General features: G+C 42.7%; 1 protein-coding gene across 1 annotated transcript in view; it reads right to left on the bottom strand.

Moving 5' to 3' along the window:
* Positions 1–1,656: 1,656 nt before the first annotated feature.
* Positions 1,657–16,803, bottom strand: part of LOC132390896 (disintegrin and metalloproteinase domain-containing protein 12-like) — a 78,324-nt gene continuing 63,177 nt past the window's right edge. Inside the window, exons 8-10 of the mRNA XM_059963435.1 lie at positions 10,748–10,819; positions 3,383–3,549; positions 1,657–1,749 (exon numbers count right to left, since the gene is read on the bottom strand). Of these exons, the coding sequence (XP_059819418.1) occupies positions 1,731–1,749; positions 3,383–3,549; positions 10,748–10,819 (258 nt within the window). The 3' untranslated portion in view covers positions 1,657–1,730. The remainder of the gene's footprint in view (positions 1,750–3,382; positions 3,550–10,747; positions 10,820–16,803) is intronic.

Genomic DNA, 16,803 nt, shown 5'->3' with positions numbered 1-16,803 from the left:
AGACATGTCCTGAATAACAAAGGAAAACAAAAGAAACAGTGAGTAGTGTTGGAACTGGAGAACCCACCCACTCCCGCAACCCAAAATTAGATGGCTACCTAAAAAAGCAGCTAGCTCTACCGAAAAAAATTAGCCCAAGTATGACTTCCAGTTCTGTGTCATTAACAAAAGTTCTGTATAAATAATATAGCAAATAATAACTAATTTATGCAATAGAAAACAGAATTACAAATAGGAACAACTTCAACAGAAGTATAAAACTTAATACAAAGAAAATCAGAAGAAAACTAAAACTAACCTACCTGCGAAAAATTATAAAAGATTAGAAGAAAAAAAGGGAGGGAGAAAAGGGGGAAATTATAAAATTCAAAGAGAGTCCTTATCAACCATTTACAGAAAAAAAAGCAAAACTATGAATCAACCAACAGGGAGGCCTTCAATAAAAACTCCAAACCTCCAAAACAAGTTAAAGACAATTGTAGTTCTCTATAGATAAGGTTATACAAAAATAAAATAGATTACACAGGTAAAATCTAAAAGTTAGCAAGGAAACATTAAACTTAAATTATCTATTTAGAAAAAATGCAGCAAGTCCAGGGAGAGATTGACTACAGCCCTTAGAGTTTCAATAGATAATGTCTGAATTATTCAAGTCAAGTCTGAGTTCGGAAAAAATAGTTTTACTTCGAGAAGTACTTATCAACCATTTTAGAAGGTCAGGCCGGTTCCGAAGAAGACGAGGTGGCTGGAAGACTTCCAACAAACGCCTCAGCCTCCTTCACTGATTTAAACCACTTATAGTCTCCAGTAGTAAGCGTAATTCGAAGATCGGCTGGATTTTTAAGGGAGGGTCTGAATTCGTGATCAAAAAGCACTTTCATTACACCTTTAAACTTAGCATGCATCTTCAGAACCTGGGGGGCAAAATCCTCCACAAAACGAATGACCATATTTTGAAAAGCAGAAGTACCTCTGCGGCGTGCCTCCATCATCAAACGGTTTTTCACCTGGTATTGATGAAAGCATACAATAATTGGCCGTGGGCGGGAACCCTGAATTGCTCGAAGAACATAAATCCTGTGTGCCCTTTCAAGCTCAGGTGGAGTTGGAAGAAATTCTTTCCCGAAGATCTCACAGAGAAACTTAGAAAAAAATTCAACGGGAGAGCCCTTTTCGGTGGCCTCTGGCAAACCAAGAATTCGTAGATTGCAACGTCTGCTCCAATTTTCAAGATCCACCATTTTGGAAAAAAGTTTACTGTTCTTCTCTAGGCTGAAGCAGAGAGTTTCAAGATATTGAACACGGCGTTTTAAATCTTCAGAAGTTATGTCAATGCGATATAAATGTTCAGCATGTTCATCCACTCTAGCATTAATCTGATCCAATTTGACATTCAGCTGGTTGAAATAAGTTCTAAATTCAGTTCTAAAATCCATAAAAGTATCTTGTCGATGTTGTTCCAGAACAGCAAGAATGTCAGCCGGCAAAGCCATAGAAGTTTCCTTTTTCCTGGTTTTAGTACTTCTGGTAGCCATTATAAGATAGATGTGTTCACAGGCAGGTAAAAGCGAACTAATAAAATACCTAACTAAGATTTAAAAAGGGAGACATATAGTGCAAAGGTAAGAAGAATAACGGAGCAAAAGTTCGGAGCAACTAAACAATCGTCATCTTACCGGAAGTCCCCTCCTTTCTTAAAAAGTGGGATAACATTAGCCATTCTCCAATCCTCAGGAACTGATCCTGAACCTAAGGAACATTGGAAAATGATTACCAATGCATCCACTATTTCCAGGGCCACCTCCTTTAGTACCCTAGGATGCAGACCATCTGGAGCTGGGGATTTGTCAGCCTTCAGTCCCATCAGTCTACTCATCACTGTTTCCTTTCTAATGTCAATCTGCTTCATTTCCTCTGTTACTCTATGTCCTTGGCCCATCCATACATCTGGGAGATTGCTTGTGTCTTCCTTAGCGAAGACAGATCTAAAGTACTTATTAAATTCTTCTGCCATTTCTCTGTTTCCCATAACAATTTCACCCAATTCGTTCTTCAAGGGCCCAACATTGTTCTTAACTATCTTCTTTCTCTTCACATACCTAAAAAAGCTTTTGCTATCCTCCTTTATATTCCTGGCTAGCTTGCGTTCGTACCTCATTTTTTCTCCCTGTATTGTCTTTTTAGTTAAGTTCTGTTGTTCCTTAAAAACTTCCCAATCACCTTCACTCTGTCATACTTCCTTTTTTTTAATGCTATGCAATCTCTGACTTCCTTTGTCAACCACTGTGGCCCCCTTCCCCCTTTGAATCCTTCCTTCTCCGGGGGATGGACTGATTTTGCACCTTGTGCATTATTCCCAAGAATACCTGCCATTGCTGTTCCACTGTCATTTCTGCTAGGATATCCGTCCAGTCAACTTTGGCCAGCTCCTCCCTCATGGCTCCATAGTTTCCCCTGTTCAACTGCAACACTGACACCTCTGAGCTGCCCTTATCCTTCTCAAATTGCAGATAAAAACATCATATTATGATCACTATCTCCTAATGGCTCCTTTACTTCAAGACCGCTTATCAAATCCTGTTCATTACACAAGACTAAATCTAGAGTAGCCTTGCCCCTGGTGGGCTCTCGTACAAGCTGTTCCAAGAATGCATACCCTTGTACGTTCATTTCCCAGGTCTGATCTCCCTGCAGCCATTTCTCAAACTCCCTATCCTGGGGTCCAGCACCAACCTGATTCTCCCAATTCACCTGCATGTTGAAATCCCCCATAACTACTGCAACATTACCTTTGCCACATGCCAATGTTAACTCCTATTCAACTTGCACCCAATATCCATGCTACTGTTTGGTGGCCTGTAGACAACGCCCATTAGGGTCTTTTTGCCCTTACTGTTCCTCAGTTCTATTCACACAGACTCTACTTCTCCTGATCCTATGTCCCCCCTTGCAAAGGACTGAATCTCATTCCTCACCAACAGGGCCACCCCACCCCCTCTGCCCACATTTCTGTCCCTACGATAGCACGTATACCCTTGTACGTTCATTTCCCAGGTCTGATCTCCCTGCAGCCATTTCTCAGTTATCGCAGCAACATCATAGTTACCCATTTTCTTTCTCATTTCTCATTTCAAGCAGAAAAATCACTCAGAAAATAATATAAAATGAAAACATAAGCCTCATGACAGAAGTAAAAAGGTTTGCAGAAGTAATTCTAAATAGACAAACAAGCAGATTTAACGATAACCGCATAATCATGTAAATTGTCACCTCTTAGTGCTGAACTGCTGGAGGAACGCAGCAGGCTTAGTAGGATCTGTGGAGGTAAAGGGATCTAATTCACATCCTGCACCACTGAGTTATCTCAGTAACAGTAGCTTACGTGATAAGCTGAGCATTGTCATTATGCAATCTTGGTAGAAGGCTTCTTTTCCTCCACGTCAGGAATCGTTTCATGGTGGCCGATGCATTGTCGTCCACCACAATCTGGTCTGTTGTCCACACCTCAACACCAATTAGTGCAATTCGAAGGTACAATGGTCTGTAAAACTGAAATGAGATGGACATATCAGGAATTAGAGTCATAGTAAAGTACAGAACAGAAACAAGCCTTTCAGCCCATCTAGTCCATTCCAAACCATTTAAACAACCTAGTCCCATCAACCTGCCAAGGGGCCATAGACCTTCATATCCCTATCATCTATGTACCTATCCAAACATCTCTTAAACATTGAATTTGAGCTTGCACCACTTGTGCTGGCAGCTCATTCCACATTCTCACAGCCCTCTGATAGAAGAATTTTCCCCTCATGTTCCCTTTAATCCATGATCTAGTTGTAGTCCCACCCAACCTCTACCCCTCACCCGACCTATACCCCTCATAATTTTGTACATCTGTATCAAATCCCCTCTCAAACTTCCATGTTTTAAAGAATACAGTCCTAACTTATTCGATCTTTCATAATAACTCAGGTCCTGCAGACCCGGCAACATCCTTGTAGATTTTCTCTGCATCTTTCAACCTTGTTTACATCTTTCCTGCAGGTAGGTGACCAAAACTGTACATAATACTCCAAATTATGTCTTATAAAACTTCACCATAACATCCAATCTCCTATATTTTGATCTATGAAGGCCAATATGCCAAAAGCTTTCCTTATGAACACATCGACCTGTGATGCCACTTACAATGGATTATGGTTCTGTATGCTCAGATCCCTTTGTTCTACCAGTGCCGTGCTGTTCACTATGTAAGACCTACCCTGGCTGGTCCTATTAAAGGGACGTACACGTCTGCATTAAATTCCATCTGCCATTTTTCAGTCCATTTTTCCAGTTGGTGCAAGCCATGTTAGTCTTCCTCACTGTTCACTACACCTCTAATCTTGGTGTCATCCACGAATTTGCTGATCCAGTTGACCACATTATCATCCAGATCATTGACAAAGATGACAAACAACAATGGACACTAGCACCAATTCCTGCGATAATTATCAACAGAAATATCTGTTGTGGGGGAAAGAATACTGAGGTCTAAGAACTGGGATGTGGATTGTGTATTGAAGGAGGATGAGAGGTGATGATCGAGGTATATAAAATGATAAGAGGTACAGATTGAGTGAACAGCCAGAGACTTTTTCCCAGAGTTGAAATGGCTAATACGAGCCATTTAGGGTGATTAGAAGAAAGTATAGGGGAGATGTCAGAGGTAGGTATTTTCACACAGAGAATGCACTGTCATGGGTGGTGGAAAGAGCAGATGCTTTAGGGACATTTTACTTCAGCACATGGCTGAAGTAAAATGGAGGGCTTTGTATGAGGGAAGTGTTAGATTGACCTTGGAGTTTGTTAAAAGGTGAGAACAACTGTGGGCTCATGTGCTGGTACCATTCTATGTTCTAAACTGACTGCAAGGGCTTATGCACAGCTTAGGAATTGAGACACTGCTTTCAGATTGGGGTCATCCCTAACTTCAGCAAGAGCCACACTCTCCTGTGCCATCACGAAGGCAGAGTGTGAGTACGCACAGAAAATTCACAGACACCTCTGTGACAACAGGGACAGGTGGCACATGCGGCGGAGTAGTCAGACCGTAATGGATTACAAGTCCACCTCGCACAGTGACAACTCACCTCCTGATAGGCTGAATGTACAAGATGATGAGAGGCACTAATTGTGTGGATAGTCAGAGGCTTTTTCCCAGGGCTGAAATGGTTGCCACAAGAGGTGCTGGGGAGTAGGTACAGAGGAGATGTCAGGGGTAAGTTTTTTACTCAGAGAGTGGTGAGTATGTGGAATGGGCTGCTGGCAACGGTGGTGGAGGCGGATATGATAGGGTCTTTTAAGAGGCTTGAGATAGGTACATGGAGTTTAGAAAAATAGAGGGCTATAGGTAAGCCTAGTAATTTCTAAGGTAGGGACGTGTTTGGCACAACTTTGTGGGCCAAAGGGCCTGTATTGTGCTGTAGATTTTCTATGTTTCCATGAATGTCTTTTATACGTGATTTGATCCATTGAATGATGTGACATTGAGCCCTTCCCCTGAGCCCTGAAGAACAGGCACCATCTCACAGCTGGGGTGAGGAAGGTCCTAGCCAGAGTAAACCTAGGCAAAGCTGCAGGGCCAGACAACAAACAGTAGCCGGTCAGGTACTGTGCAGATCAGCTAACAAAACAGTATTAATAAATATCTTTTAACACCTCTTTGAAATAGTCCACTATTCAAGGGCTTCAAGGCTTCATGCTGGTGCCCAAGAGCACAATGGTAACTGACCCGAACAACTATCATCCAGTGGAACTGACTTCAATAATTATGAAGTGTTTTGAGTGGCTGGTAATGTGATCATATATGTAAAATGCCACTTTCCAGCTACATTGGACCCTTTCTAATTCACCTACCGCTCAAACAGGTGCGCTGATGATGCCTTAGCCCTGGCCCTCCACTCTGTCCTGTCTTACCTAGAAAAGGATGCCTCATATGTCTGGATACTGTTAACTGAATTCAGCTTGGCATTTAGCATGATCATCCCTCAGAGACTGGTGGGTAAACTGTCCTCAATGGGATTCTGCACTCCTCTCTGTAACTGGATCTTGAACTTCTAATTGAACAATTCCAGTCAGTTTGAGTTGGCAGCAACACCTCTAGCTCCATCACACTGAACACCAGTATGCCCCAGGGCGATGTACTCAGCTTGCTGCTGACTCATGACCGTACTGCCAGATTCAACTGAAACTGCATCATCAAATTTGCTGATGATACTACAGTAACTGGCCTCACTGACCATGATGAGTCAGATAGAGGGGCTTGTCAAATGATGCAAGAACAACCAGAGTCTCAACTTGGACAGAAGAGATCATTGTGGATTTCAGGAAGGCACAGGCCAAGGTTCTGTCCTAGAGAGAGTGAAAAGCAAGAAGTTCCTTGGTGCACATAACAGACAATCTAAGCTGGACCCACAACACCTCCTCACTGATCAAGAAAGCACAGCAGCACTTACACTTCCTGAGGAATCTGAGGTGTGCAAAGCTCCCTGCCTGATTCTAACAACCATTGAGAGTGTCCTGTCTGGCTGCATCATTGTGTGGTACAGAAGCTGCAAGGCATCACACTGCAAGACCCTACAGAGTATGGTTGAAACTGCTGAGAGGATCACTGGGCTCTCAATTCCATCCATTTGTAACATTTACAGGGATGTTGCAGATGAAGGGCCCAAATTATTGTTGAGGACAACTACCACTCATCCCACAATCTCTTGACCCACTACCATCAGGAAGAAAATACAGGAGTATCAAGACCAGGACTGCCAAACTCCCTATCATCTTTTTCCCTCAGTTTGCGAGACTAATGATACCTTGCCCCTACCAAAGTCTCATAACTAGGACAGTAAGCTGTTTACTGTACAGTTAACTGTTTACCTGTGTTGCATTCATTTTGAATTATATTTTATTAACCTATTTATGGTAATATTTTGGTTTACATTTTGCTGTGTCATATGTTTTGTGGGTGCAGTGAGGTCCAGAGAAACATTGTTTTGTTTGGTTGGTTACAGTCAGATGACAATAAACTTGAACTTGAAAAGCTGTATGAAATTTGTACTCAGATAGATCAGCTTTGACTGGTTCCAATTTTAATAAATTGCCCATGTTTTAAATACTAATACTGTGTGGCCCCTTCCAATTGCTCCTACAACCCATATTCCATAACACGAAAGAGCTTTCCTTACAACACTTGAAAAAATAGAGAACTCCCTCTTTGTGATGTAATGAAATATAATTTGTTTAATATCTAATAAACTTGTTTCCCTGTACTGCATACACATGCAATATATATTTCTCTCCCTTATCTGGAAGTCCATCTCATTCCATTGCACTGTCACCTTGTGATAAATCACAAGACAATAAATTTTCTTCAAGCATTGTAACTTGTCTTACAAACACTGCCTCCATTATCTATAGATCTCCAACCACTGTAACTATATCCACTCTCATGTCCTGTATAATTCTCTCATTAATCTTGTTTACAAATCAATAAACCTTTGGATCCTTGCACTTTGCCCATCCAATGAATAGTCCACCTTCGAAGGCCAATAACTGCACTGGATCCAAATGCAATCTCTCACTCAATGTCAGCAAATGCAACGAACTGATTATTGACTACAGGAGTAAATCCGGAGATCCATAAGCCAAATTTCATTAGAGGTCAGAGGAGGAGAGTCAGTAACTTTAAATACATTTGTGTTATCATGACAGGATCAATTCTGGGATCAACATTTAACTGCCACCACAAAGAAGGCGCAACAGTACCTCTGCTTTCTCAGAAATTTGTGTGGATCTGGCATGTCACCTAAAACTGACAAACTTCTATAGATGTGTTGCAGATCTGGGAAGAGAAATGACAGATGGATTTAACCCAGGTTAATGTGAAATGTTGCACCTTGGTATGGCAAATGCAAGGAGACAGTCCTTATATGTTGCTAAGCAGAGAGATCTTGGGGTGCAAGTTAATATATAGCTCTTTGAAAGTGGCTTCAAAGGTGGTTAAGAAGGCTTATAGAATGCTTGCTTTTATTAGTTGAGGCATAGAGTTCAAAAGCCAAGAGCTTATGTTGCAACTTTATAAAACTTTGTTTAGGCCAAATCTGGAGTACTGCATACAGTTCTGATTGCCCCACTATAGGAAGGATGTAGAAGAGGTTCACCAGGATGGTGCCTATTTTAGAGGGCACATGCTATCATGAGAGGCTGGATAAACTTGGGTTGTTTTCTCTGGAATGGTGAAGGCTTTGAGGAGATCTGATAGAGTTTTATAAGGTTATGAGAGGCATGGATAGAATAGACAGGGAGTATCTGTTTCCCAGGGTTGAAATGTCTAATACCAGAGGGCATGCATCGAAGGTGAGAGGGAGTAGATTCAAAGGGGATGTGAGGGGTGTGTTTTTTTACTCAGAGGGTGGTGGATGCCTAGAATGCCCTGCCTCATAAGGTGGTAGAGGCAATTATATTAGAGGCTTCTAAGTGATATTTGGATAGGCACACGGATTTAGGTAAGATGGAGGGATATAGACATAGTGCAAGTAGGGCGGATTAGTCTTCGTGTGTTATTGATTTGCTTTTTAGCTGGTTCAACACAAGACTGTGGGCCCAATAGCCTGTTTCTGTGCTGTACTGTTCTATGTATGGTGGAGAGTATATTGATTGGTTGCATCACAGCCTGGCATGGAAACAACAAGATTACAAGATCACAAGACAAAGGAGCAGAAGCAGACCATTAGGCCCATTGAGTCCGCTCCACCACTCCACCATGAGCTAAACTATTCTCCCGTCTAGCTCCAATTTCTGGCTTTTTTTCCCATATCCCTTGATACTCTGACTAATCAGATACCTGTCACTCTCCTCCTTAAAAACCCTCAATGATTGGGCCTCCACAGCTGTATGTGGCAATGAATTCCATAAATCCATGACTCTCTGGCTAAAAAAAATTCTCTTCATCTCTGTTTTAAATGGGTACCCTCTAATCCTAAGACTGTGACCTCTTGTCCTGGACTCACCCACCAAGGGACACCGCCTTTCCACATCTACTCTGTCCAACCCTTTCAACATTCGAAATGTTTCTATGAGAATGCCCAAGAATGGAAAAATGGAAAAAACAGAAAAATGGAAAAATCTACACAAAGTTTAAGGTAAATTTATTATCAATATACGAATACCATATATAACCTTGAAATTTGTTTTCTTTCAGGACAGGACAATAAATACAATAGAATCCACAAATAACAAAGTTCACAAAACATCCAATGTGCAAAAGAGGACAAAGTGGTGGATATAGCCCAGTCCATCATGGGCAAAGTTCTCGCCATCACTGATCACATTTACATGAAGCATGCCACAAGAAAGCAGCATCTATCATCAAGGGCACCCACCATTCAGGCCATGCTCTCTTCTTGCTGCCACCTTCACTCAGGAGTTACAGGAGGAGCCTTAGGACCAAACCACCAGGTTCAGAAACAGTTATTACCCTTCAACCATCAGGCTCATAAACCATTGTGGATAACTTCACTCACCCCAAATCTAAACTGATTCTATAACCTACAGAGGCAACGCGAGTGAATCTGCAGATGCTGGAAATAAATAAAAACACAAAATGCTGGCAGAACTCAGCAGGCCGGACAGCACCTATGAGAGGAGGTAGTGACGACGTTTCAGGCCGAAACCCTTCATCAGGAGTGAAGTAACATGGGATGGTCGAGGGGGGATAAGAAGTGGGGGGAGGGATGAAAGTAACATGGGATGGTTGAGGGGGGATAAGAAGTTGGGGGAGAGAAGATCTCCTTTCTCCGATGATGCTCGAGGGCCCAAGTCCTTCTGATCGAGGCCTAGCCTGTGCTCCTGATGTGGCCATTTATACATTGTGGAGACCCGCCGCAGACTGGGAGACCGTTTTGCTGAACACTGGCGCTCAGTCCTCCAGCAGTGGCAGGATCTCCCTGTGGCCACACACTTCAATTCCACAGACCACTCCCACTCCGATATGTCTGTCCATGGCCTCCTCTACCATGAGGCTACACGCAGTTTGATGGAGCAACACCTTATCTCCCGCCTAGGTAGCCTCCTACCTGCCGGCATGAACATCCAACTCACAGACCTCCGTTGATACCCCTGCCCCCCCCCCTTACCCCATCCCTATCTATAATTTTAGTCTGGTTCTCTTTCTCTCTCTTTCCCCTCCTCACTATAATCTCCCCCTAGCCCTAACTTTCTTTCTCATTTATTTCCCATAATTCTCCACCTTCCCCCAGCCCATTTCCCTTCAACCTATCACCTTCCAGCTCTCTACTTCATCCCTCCCCCCACTTCTTACCCGCCGACCATCCCATGTTACTTCACTTCTGATGAAGGGCTTCGGCCTGAAACATCGTCACTACCTCCTCTCATAGATGCTGTCTGGCCTGCTGAGTTCTGCCAGCATTTTGTATTTTTATCTATAACCTGCAGAGTCACTTTAATGGACTCTACTGCTCATGTCCTCAATATTATTTATTTTTTATTTCTACAATTTGTCTTCTTTTGCACATTGGTTGTTAGTCTTTTTCTGTGTACAGATTTTCATAAAAATCAATTGTATATCTTTATTTTCCTGTAAATGCAAGAAAATGGTGATATGTATGTACTTCGATACTAAATTTACCTTGACTTTGAAAATTATTGTACTCCTTGTACTATTGTTTAATCACTCTGTTGCTGTACTCACCAAATCAACATAATTAGCAGCATTAGCCAATCGATTGAGAACTTTTCGTTTGCTGCTGAAAGCACTCTGATACTGAAAGAGAAAGTCATATTGTAAATTAAATTGTCACTTATTGTCAATCCATAAGAAGTCTGTTCACTGATACGGTAAAAGGTGAAAGCAAAGCCACTGACAGATTTAAACGTAAGCCAGAGGCAGTGGAAGGTCAGTAAGCAGACAGGTGATGCATGAATGGTGTGTTAGACAATGGTCTCAAATAGAGAACCTGCAACGTACAGTAAAAGAAAGATATCCAAGGGGAAACTTTTTTCACTAAGGGAGATGAATACATAAAATGCCAGAAATAGTGATTCAGCCAGATACAACAGTATAATGCAAAAGTCCTATAGAGGGGAGGGGCCTGCAGGGATATTCTCATTCAAGTCATTTATATAGGTCACAAATAGCAATGGGTCTAGCACTGGGTCCAGGGAGCACCACTAGTCAGGGGCCAACAAATAGTCAAAGGCCTTCAGTCTGATAAACAACTGGCCAGCATTACCAAGCCAAATAAAACTACCCTGGTAGCCTCATTGCCCCTGCCCTGCTGAACCCATCTTACTTATTTATTATGTTTAGTTATTTAGCAATGGTGTGGAACAGACCCTTCTGATCTTTGGATTTTTGGAGAAGGGAGTCGGAGGATCAGAACAAGAGTGCGACGGGAGCTAGCTTGAATTTTTCTTATTCTGATCAGAGTTAAGAGAAGCTGGACTGCGCAGGCGTGTGACGGTGGGCAGTGAAGCGGGGAAGTTTTAAAAAGGGCACAGCCTTATACAGCGGGCAGCATCGTTTGCGGGCAGTGGAGTGAGCCTGGAGCAGAGTGAAGGAGTAAGGGCTTGGGCTCAACAGGTTTATGAGGAACCGGGTGAGGCAAGGTAGGTTTAAGTTTCAGTTTTTCCTGTTATTTGAGGAAAGGGGAAGTATGAGTGTGAGGGCAACTTGTTGTTCTCGGTGTTGGATGTGGGAGGTCTTGGAGTCTCCTAGCCTCCTGGAAGTCCACATCTGTACTAGGTACGCCAAGCTGCAGCTCCTAAGGGACCGAGTTAGGGAACTGGAGCTGCAGCTCATGACCTTCATCTGGTCAGGGAGAGTGAGGAGTTGATAGAGAAGAGTTACAGGCAGGTGGTCACTCCGGGACCACGGGAGCCAGAAAGGTGGGTCACAGTTAGGAGGGGGAAGGGGAAGAGTCAGGTACTAGAGAGTACCCCAGTGGCTGTACCCCTTGACAATAAGTACTCCTGTTTGAGTACTGTTGGGGGGGGGGACAGCCTACCTGGGGGAAGCAACAGTGGCCATGCCTCTGGCACAGAGTCCAGCCCTGTAGCTCAGAAGGGTAGGGAAAAGAAAAGGAAGGCAGTAGTAATAGGGGACTCGATAGTTAGGGGGTCAGATAGGCGATTCTATGGACGCGATCAGGAGACCTGGATGGTAGTTTGCCTCCCTGGTGCCAGGGTTCAGGATGTTTCTGATCGCGTCCAAAATATCTTGAAGTGGGAGGATGAGGAGCCAGAGGTCGTGGTACATATAGGTACCAATGACATAGATAGGAAAAGGGAAGAGGTCCTGAAAGGAGAATATAGGGAGTTAGGGAAGAAGTTAAGAAGAAGGACCACAAAGGTAGTAATCTCGGGATTACTGCCTGTGCCACGTGACAGTGAGAGTAGGAATGGAATGAGGTGGAGGATAAATGCGTGGCTGAGCGATTGGAGCAGGGGGCGGGGATTCAAGTTTCTGGATCATTGGGACCTCTTTTGGGGCAGGTGTGACCTGTACAAAAAGGATGGGTTACACTTGAATCCTAGGGAGACCAATATCCTGGCGGGGAGATTTGCTAAGGTTAATGGGGAGACTTTACACTAGAATGGTTGGGGGGGGGGTGGGTATCAATTTGAAGAGACTAGGGGAGAGGAGGTTAGTCCACAAATAGAGAAAGCTAGCAGACAGTGTGTGAGGGAGGATAGGTAGGTGATAGAGAAGGAGAGCGCTCAGACCGAAGATGTAGGGGAGAAGGAAGAAAAAGATAATAAAGTTGATCGCATCGTTAGAGATAAACAGAGAGGAAGAGGTGGAAATTTTCTTAAATGCATCTGTTTTATTGCTAGGAGCATTGTAAGAAAGGTGGATGAGCTTAGAACATGGATTGATACCTGGAAATATGATGTTGTAGCTATTAGTGAAACATGGTTGCAGGAAGGGTGTGATTGGCAACTAAATATTCCTGGATTTCATTACTTCAGGTGTGATAGAAATGGAAGGACAAGAGGAGGAGGTGTTGCATTGCTTGTCAGAGAAAATATTACAGCGGTACTCTGGCAGGATAGATTAGAGGGCTCATCTAGGGAGACTATTTGGGTGGAATTGAGGTATGGGAAAGGTATAGTAACACTTATAGGGGTGTATTATAGACCACCTAATGGGGAGCGAGAATTGGAGGAGCAAATTTGAAAGGAGATAGCAGATATTTGTAGTAAGCACAAGGTTGTGATTGTGGGAGATTTTAATTTTCCACACATAGACTGGGAAGCCCATTCTGTAAAAGGGCTGGATGGTTTGAAGTTTGTACAATGTGTGCAGGATAGTTTTACTGCAGCAATACATAGAGGTGCCGACTAGAGACTAGTGTTGGATCTCCTGTTAGGGAATGAGATAGGTCAGGTGACAGACGTATGTGTTGGGGAGCACTTCGGGTCCAGTGATCACAATACCATTAGTTTCAACATAATTATGGAGAAGGATAGGACTGGACCCAGGGTTGAGATTTTTGATTGGAGAAAAGCTAACTTTGAGGAGATGTGAAAGGATTTAGCAGGAGTGGATTGGGACAATTTGTTTTATGGGAAGGATGTAATAGAGAAATGGAGGTCATTTAAAGGTGAAATTTTGAGGGTACAGAATCTTAATGTTCCTGTTAGGTTGAAAGGAAAGGTTAAAAGTTTGAGAGCGCCATGGTTTTCAAGGGATATTGGAAACTCGGTTCGGAAAAAGAGGGATGTCTACAATAAATACACGCAGCATGGAGTAAATGAGGTGCTCGAGGAATATAAAGAATGTAAGAAGAACCTTAAGAAAGAAATTAGAAAAGCTAAAAGAAGATACGAGGTTGCTTTGGCAAGTAAGATGAAAATAAATCCAAAGGGTTTCTACAGTTATATTAATAGCAAAAGGATAGTGAAGGATAAAATTGGTCCCTTACAGAATCAGAGTGGACAGCTATGTGTGGAGCCGAAAGAGATGGGGGGAGATTTTGAACAATTTCTTTTCTTCGGTATTCACTAAGGAGAAGGATACTGAATTGTGTAAGGTAAGGGAAACAAGTAGGGAAGTTATGGTAACTATGACAAATAAAGAGGAGGAAGTACTGGCACTTTTAAGGAATATAAAAGTGGATAAATCTCTGGGTCCTGACAGGACATTCCCTAGGACCTTGAGGGAAGTTGGTATAGAAATAGCAGGGGCTTTGACAGAAATATTTCAAATGTCATTAGAAATGGGTTTGGTGCCGGAGGATTGGCGTATTTCTGATGTGGTTCCATTGTTTAAAAAGGGTTCTAAGAGTAAACCTAGCAATATTATAGGCCTGTCAGTTTGACGTCAGTGGTGGGTAAATTAATGGAGAGTATTCTTAGAGATGGTATATATAATTATCAGGATAGACAAGGCTTGATTAGGAATAGTCAGCATGGATCTGAGAGTGTAAGGTCATGTTTGACAAATCTTACTGAATTTTTTGAAGAGGTTATGAAGAAAGTTGACGAGGGTAAAGCAGTGGATGTTGTCTATATGGACTTCAGTAAGGCCTTTGACAAGGTTCTGCAGGGAAGGTTAGTTAGGATGGTTCAATCATTAGCTATTAATATTGAAGTAGTAAAATGGATTCAACAGTGGCTAGATGGCAGATGGCAGATGCCAGAGAGTAGTGGTGGATAACTGTTTGTCAGGTTGGAGGCCGGTGACTAGTGGTGTGCCTCAGGGATCTGTATTGGGTCCAATGTTGTTTGTCATACACATTAATGATCTGGATGATAGGGTGATAAATTGGATTAGTAAGTATGCAGGTGATACTAAGGTAGGAGGCATTGTGCATAATGAAGTAGATTTTCAAAGCTTGCAGAGAGATATAGGCCAGTTAAAAGAGTGGGCTGAACGATGGCAGATGGAGTTCAATGCTGATAAGTGTGGGGTGCTACATTTTGGAAGGAATAATCCAAATAGGACATACATGGTAAATGGTAGAGTATTGAGGAATGCAGTAGAACAGAGTGATCTAGGAATAGTTCCTAGATTCCACCTTCAGGGAACTAATGCATAGTTCCCTGAAGGTGGAATCTCATGTGGATAGGATGATGAAGAAAGCTTTAGGTATGTTGGCCTTTATAAATCAGAGCATTGAGTATAGGATTTGGGATGTAATGTTAAAATTGTACAAGGCATTGGTAAGGCTGAATTTGGAGTATTGTGTACAGTTCTGGTCACTGAATTATAGGAAAGATATCAACAAAATAGAGAGAGTACAGAGAAGATTTACTAGAATGTTACCTGGGTTTCAGCACTGAAGTTACAGGGAAAGGCTGAACAAGTTAGGTCTTTATTCTTTAGAGTGTAGAAGGTTGAGGGGGGAACTTGATAGAGGTATTTAAAATAATGAGGGGGATAGATTGAGTTGAAGTGGATAGGCTATTTCCATTGAGAGTAGGGGAGATTCAAACAAGAGGACATGATTTGAGAGTTTGGGGGCAAAAGTTTAAGGGTAACACGAGGAGGAACTTCTTTACTCAGAGAGTGGTAGCTGTGTGGAATGAGCTTCCAGTAGAAGTGGTAGAGGCAGGTTCGGTATTGTCATTTAAAGTAAAATTGGATAGGTATATGGATAGGAAAGGGATGGAGGGTTATGGGTTGAGTGCGGGCCAGTGGGATTAGGTGAGTGTAAGCGTTGGCACAGACTAGAAGGGCCGAGATGGCCTATTTCCATGCTGTGATTGTTATATGGTTATATGTTTATATCAGTCCTTCAAGTCATGCTGCCCAGCAACTCCCAATAACCCCAATTGAACCTAACCTAATCATTGGACAATTTTTAATTGCCAATTAACCTACTCAGTATGTCTTCTCACATACTGACTCCATCTTGTACCAATCCCTTCCCCCTCTACATCTGCAACACCTCACATGCTCTCCACCACTTCAACAACTTCAAGTTCCCTGGCCCTGACTGCCTCATTTTTACTAAGGACATATAGTCCCCGTACATTTCTGTCACCCAGCAGAAGGGTCTCGAGGTTCTGTTTCTTCCTGGAACACACACACAGCTATTTCCCCTCTATTAACACTCTCCTCTGTCTGGCAGAACTGGTCCTCACCCCTCAACAATTTCTATGTCAGCTCCTCACTCTATCATCAAAACAAAGGTGTAGACACCCACACTGGCACAGGCCCCCATTATGTCTGCCTATTTGTGAACAATCCATGCTCCAAACCTACTGTCACCACTCCCCAACTCTTACTCTGCTGCATTGGTGCTGCTTTCTACACTTGTGTAGAGCTCATCAATTTTATCAATTTCACTGCTAATATGCACACTGTCCTCAAATTCACTTGGTCCATCCCCAACATATCTCCATTCTGTCTCCATTTCAGGAGATAGAATATCTAACACCTTCTACAAACCCACTGACTCACAGAGTACACCTCCCCACCATGTCACCTGAAATGATGCCATTCCTCTGTCTCCCCCACATCTTTTCTTGTGCTGAGAACTTATACTCCAGTACATCTGAGATGTCATCCTTTTTGAAAATATGGGGATGGCCCTGCCTCCCTATTGCTATTGGAGCCCTCACCAGCTCTCTGAACAGAAATGATGTTACACTGGTGCTCATCTACCACCTCCATAACCCTCAGAACAAAAATGGTGTAATACCGTCTTCATCTACCACCTCACAAGCTCTCAGAACAAAAAGAGTGTAACACGGGTCCTCATCATCATTTCACCAGCTCACAGAACGGAAATAGTGTCA

Source organism: Hypanus sabinus, chromosome 3 (genome assembly GCF_030144855.1).
Source record: "Hypanus sabinus isolate sHypSab1 chromosome 3, sHypSab1.hap1, whole genome shotgun sequence".
NCBI classification, from domain to species: Eukaryota; Metazoa; Chordata; class Chondrichthyes; order Myliobatiformes; family Dasyatidae; genus Hypanus; species Hypanus sabinus.
This window is presented reverse-complemented; position numbering and strand designations above follow the sequence as displayed.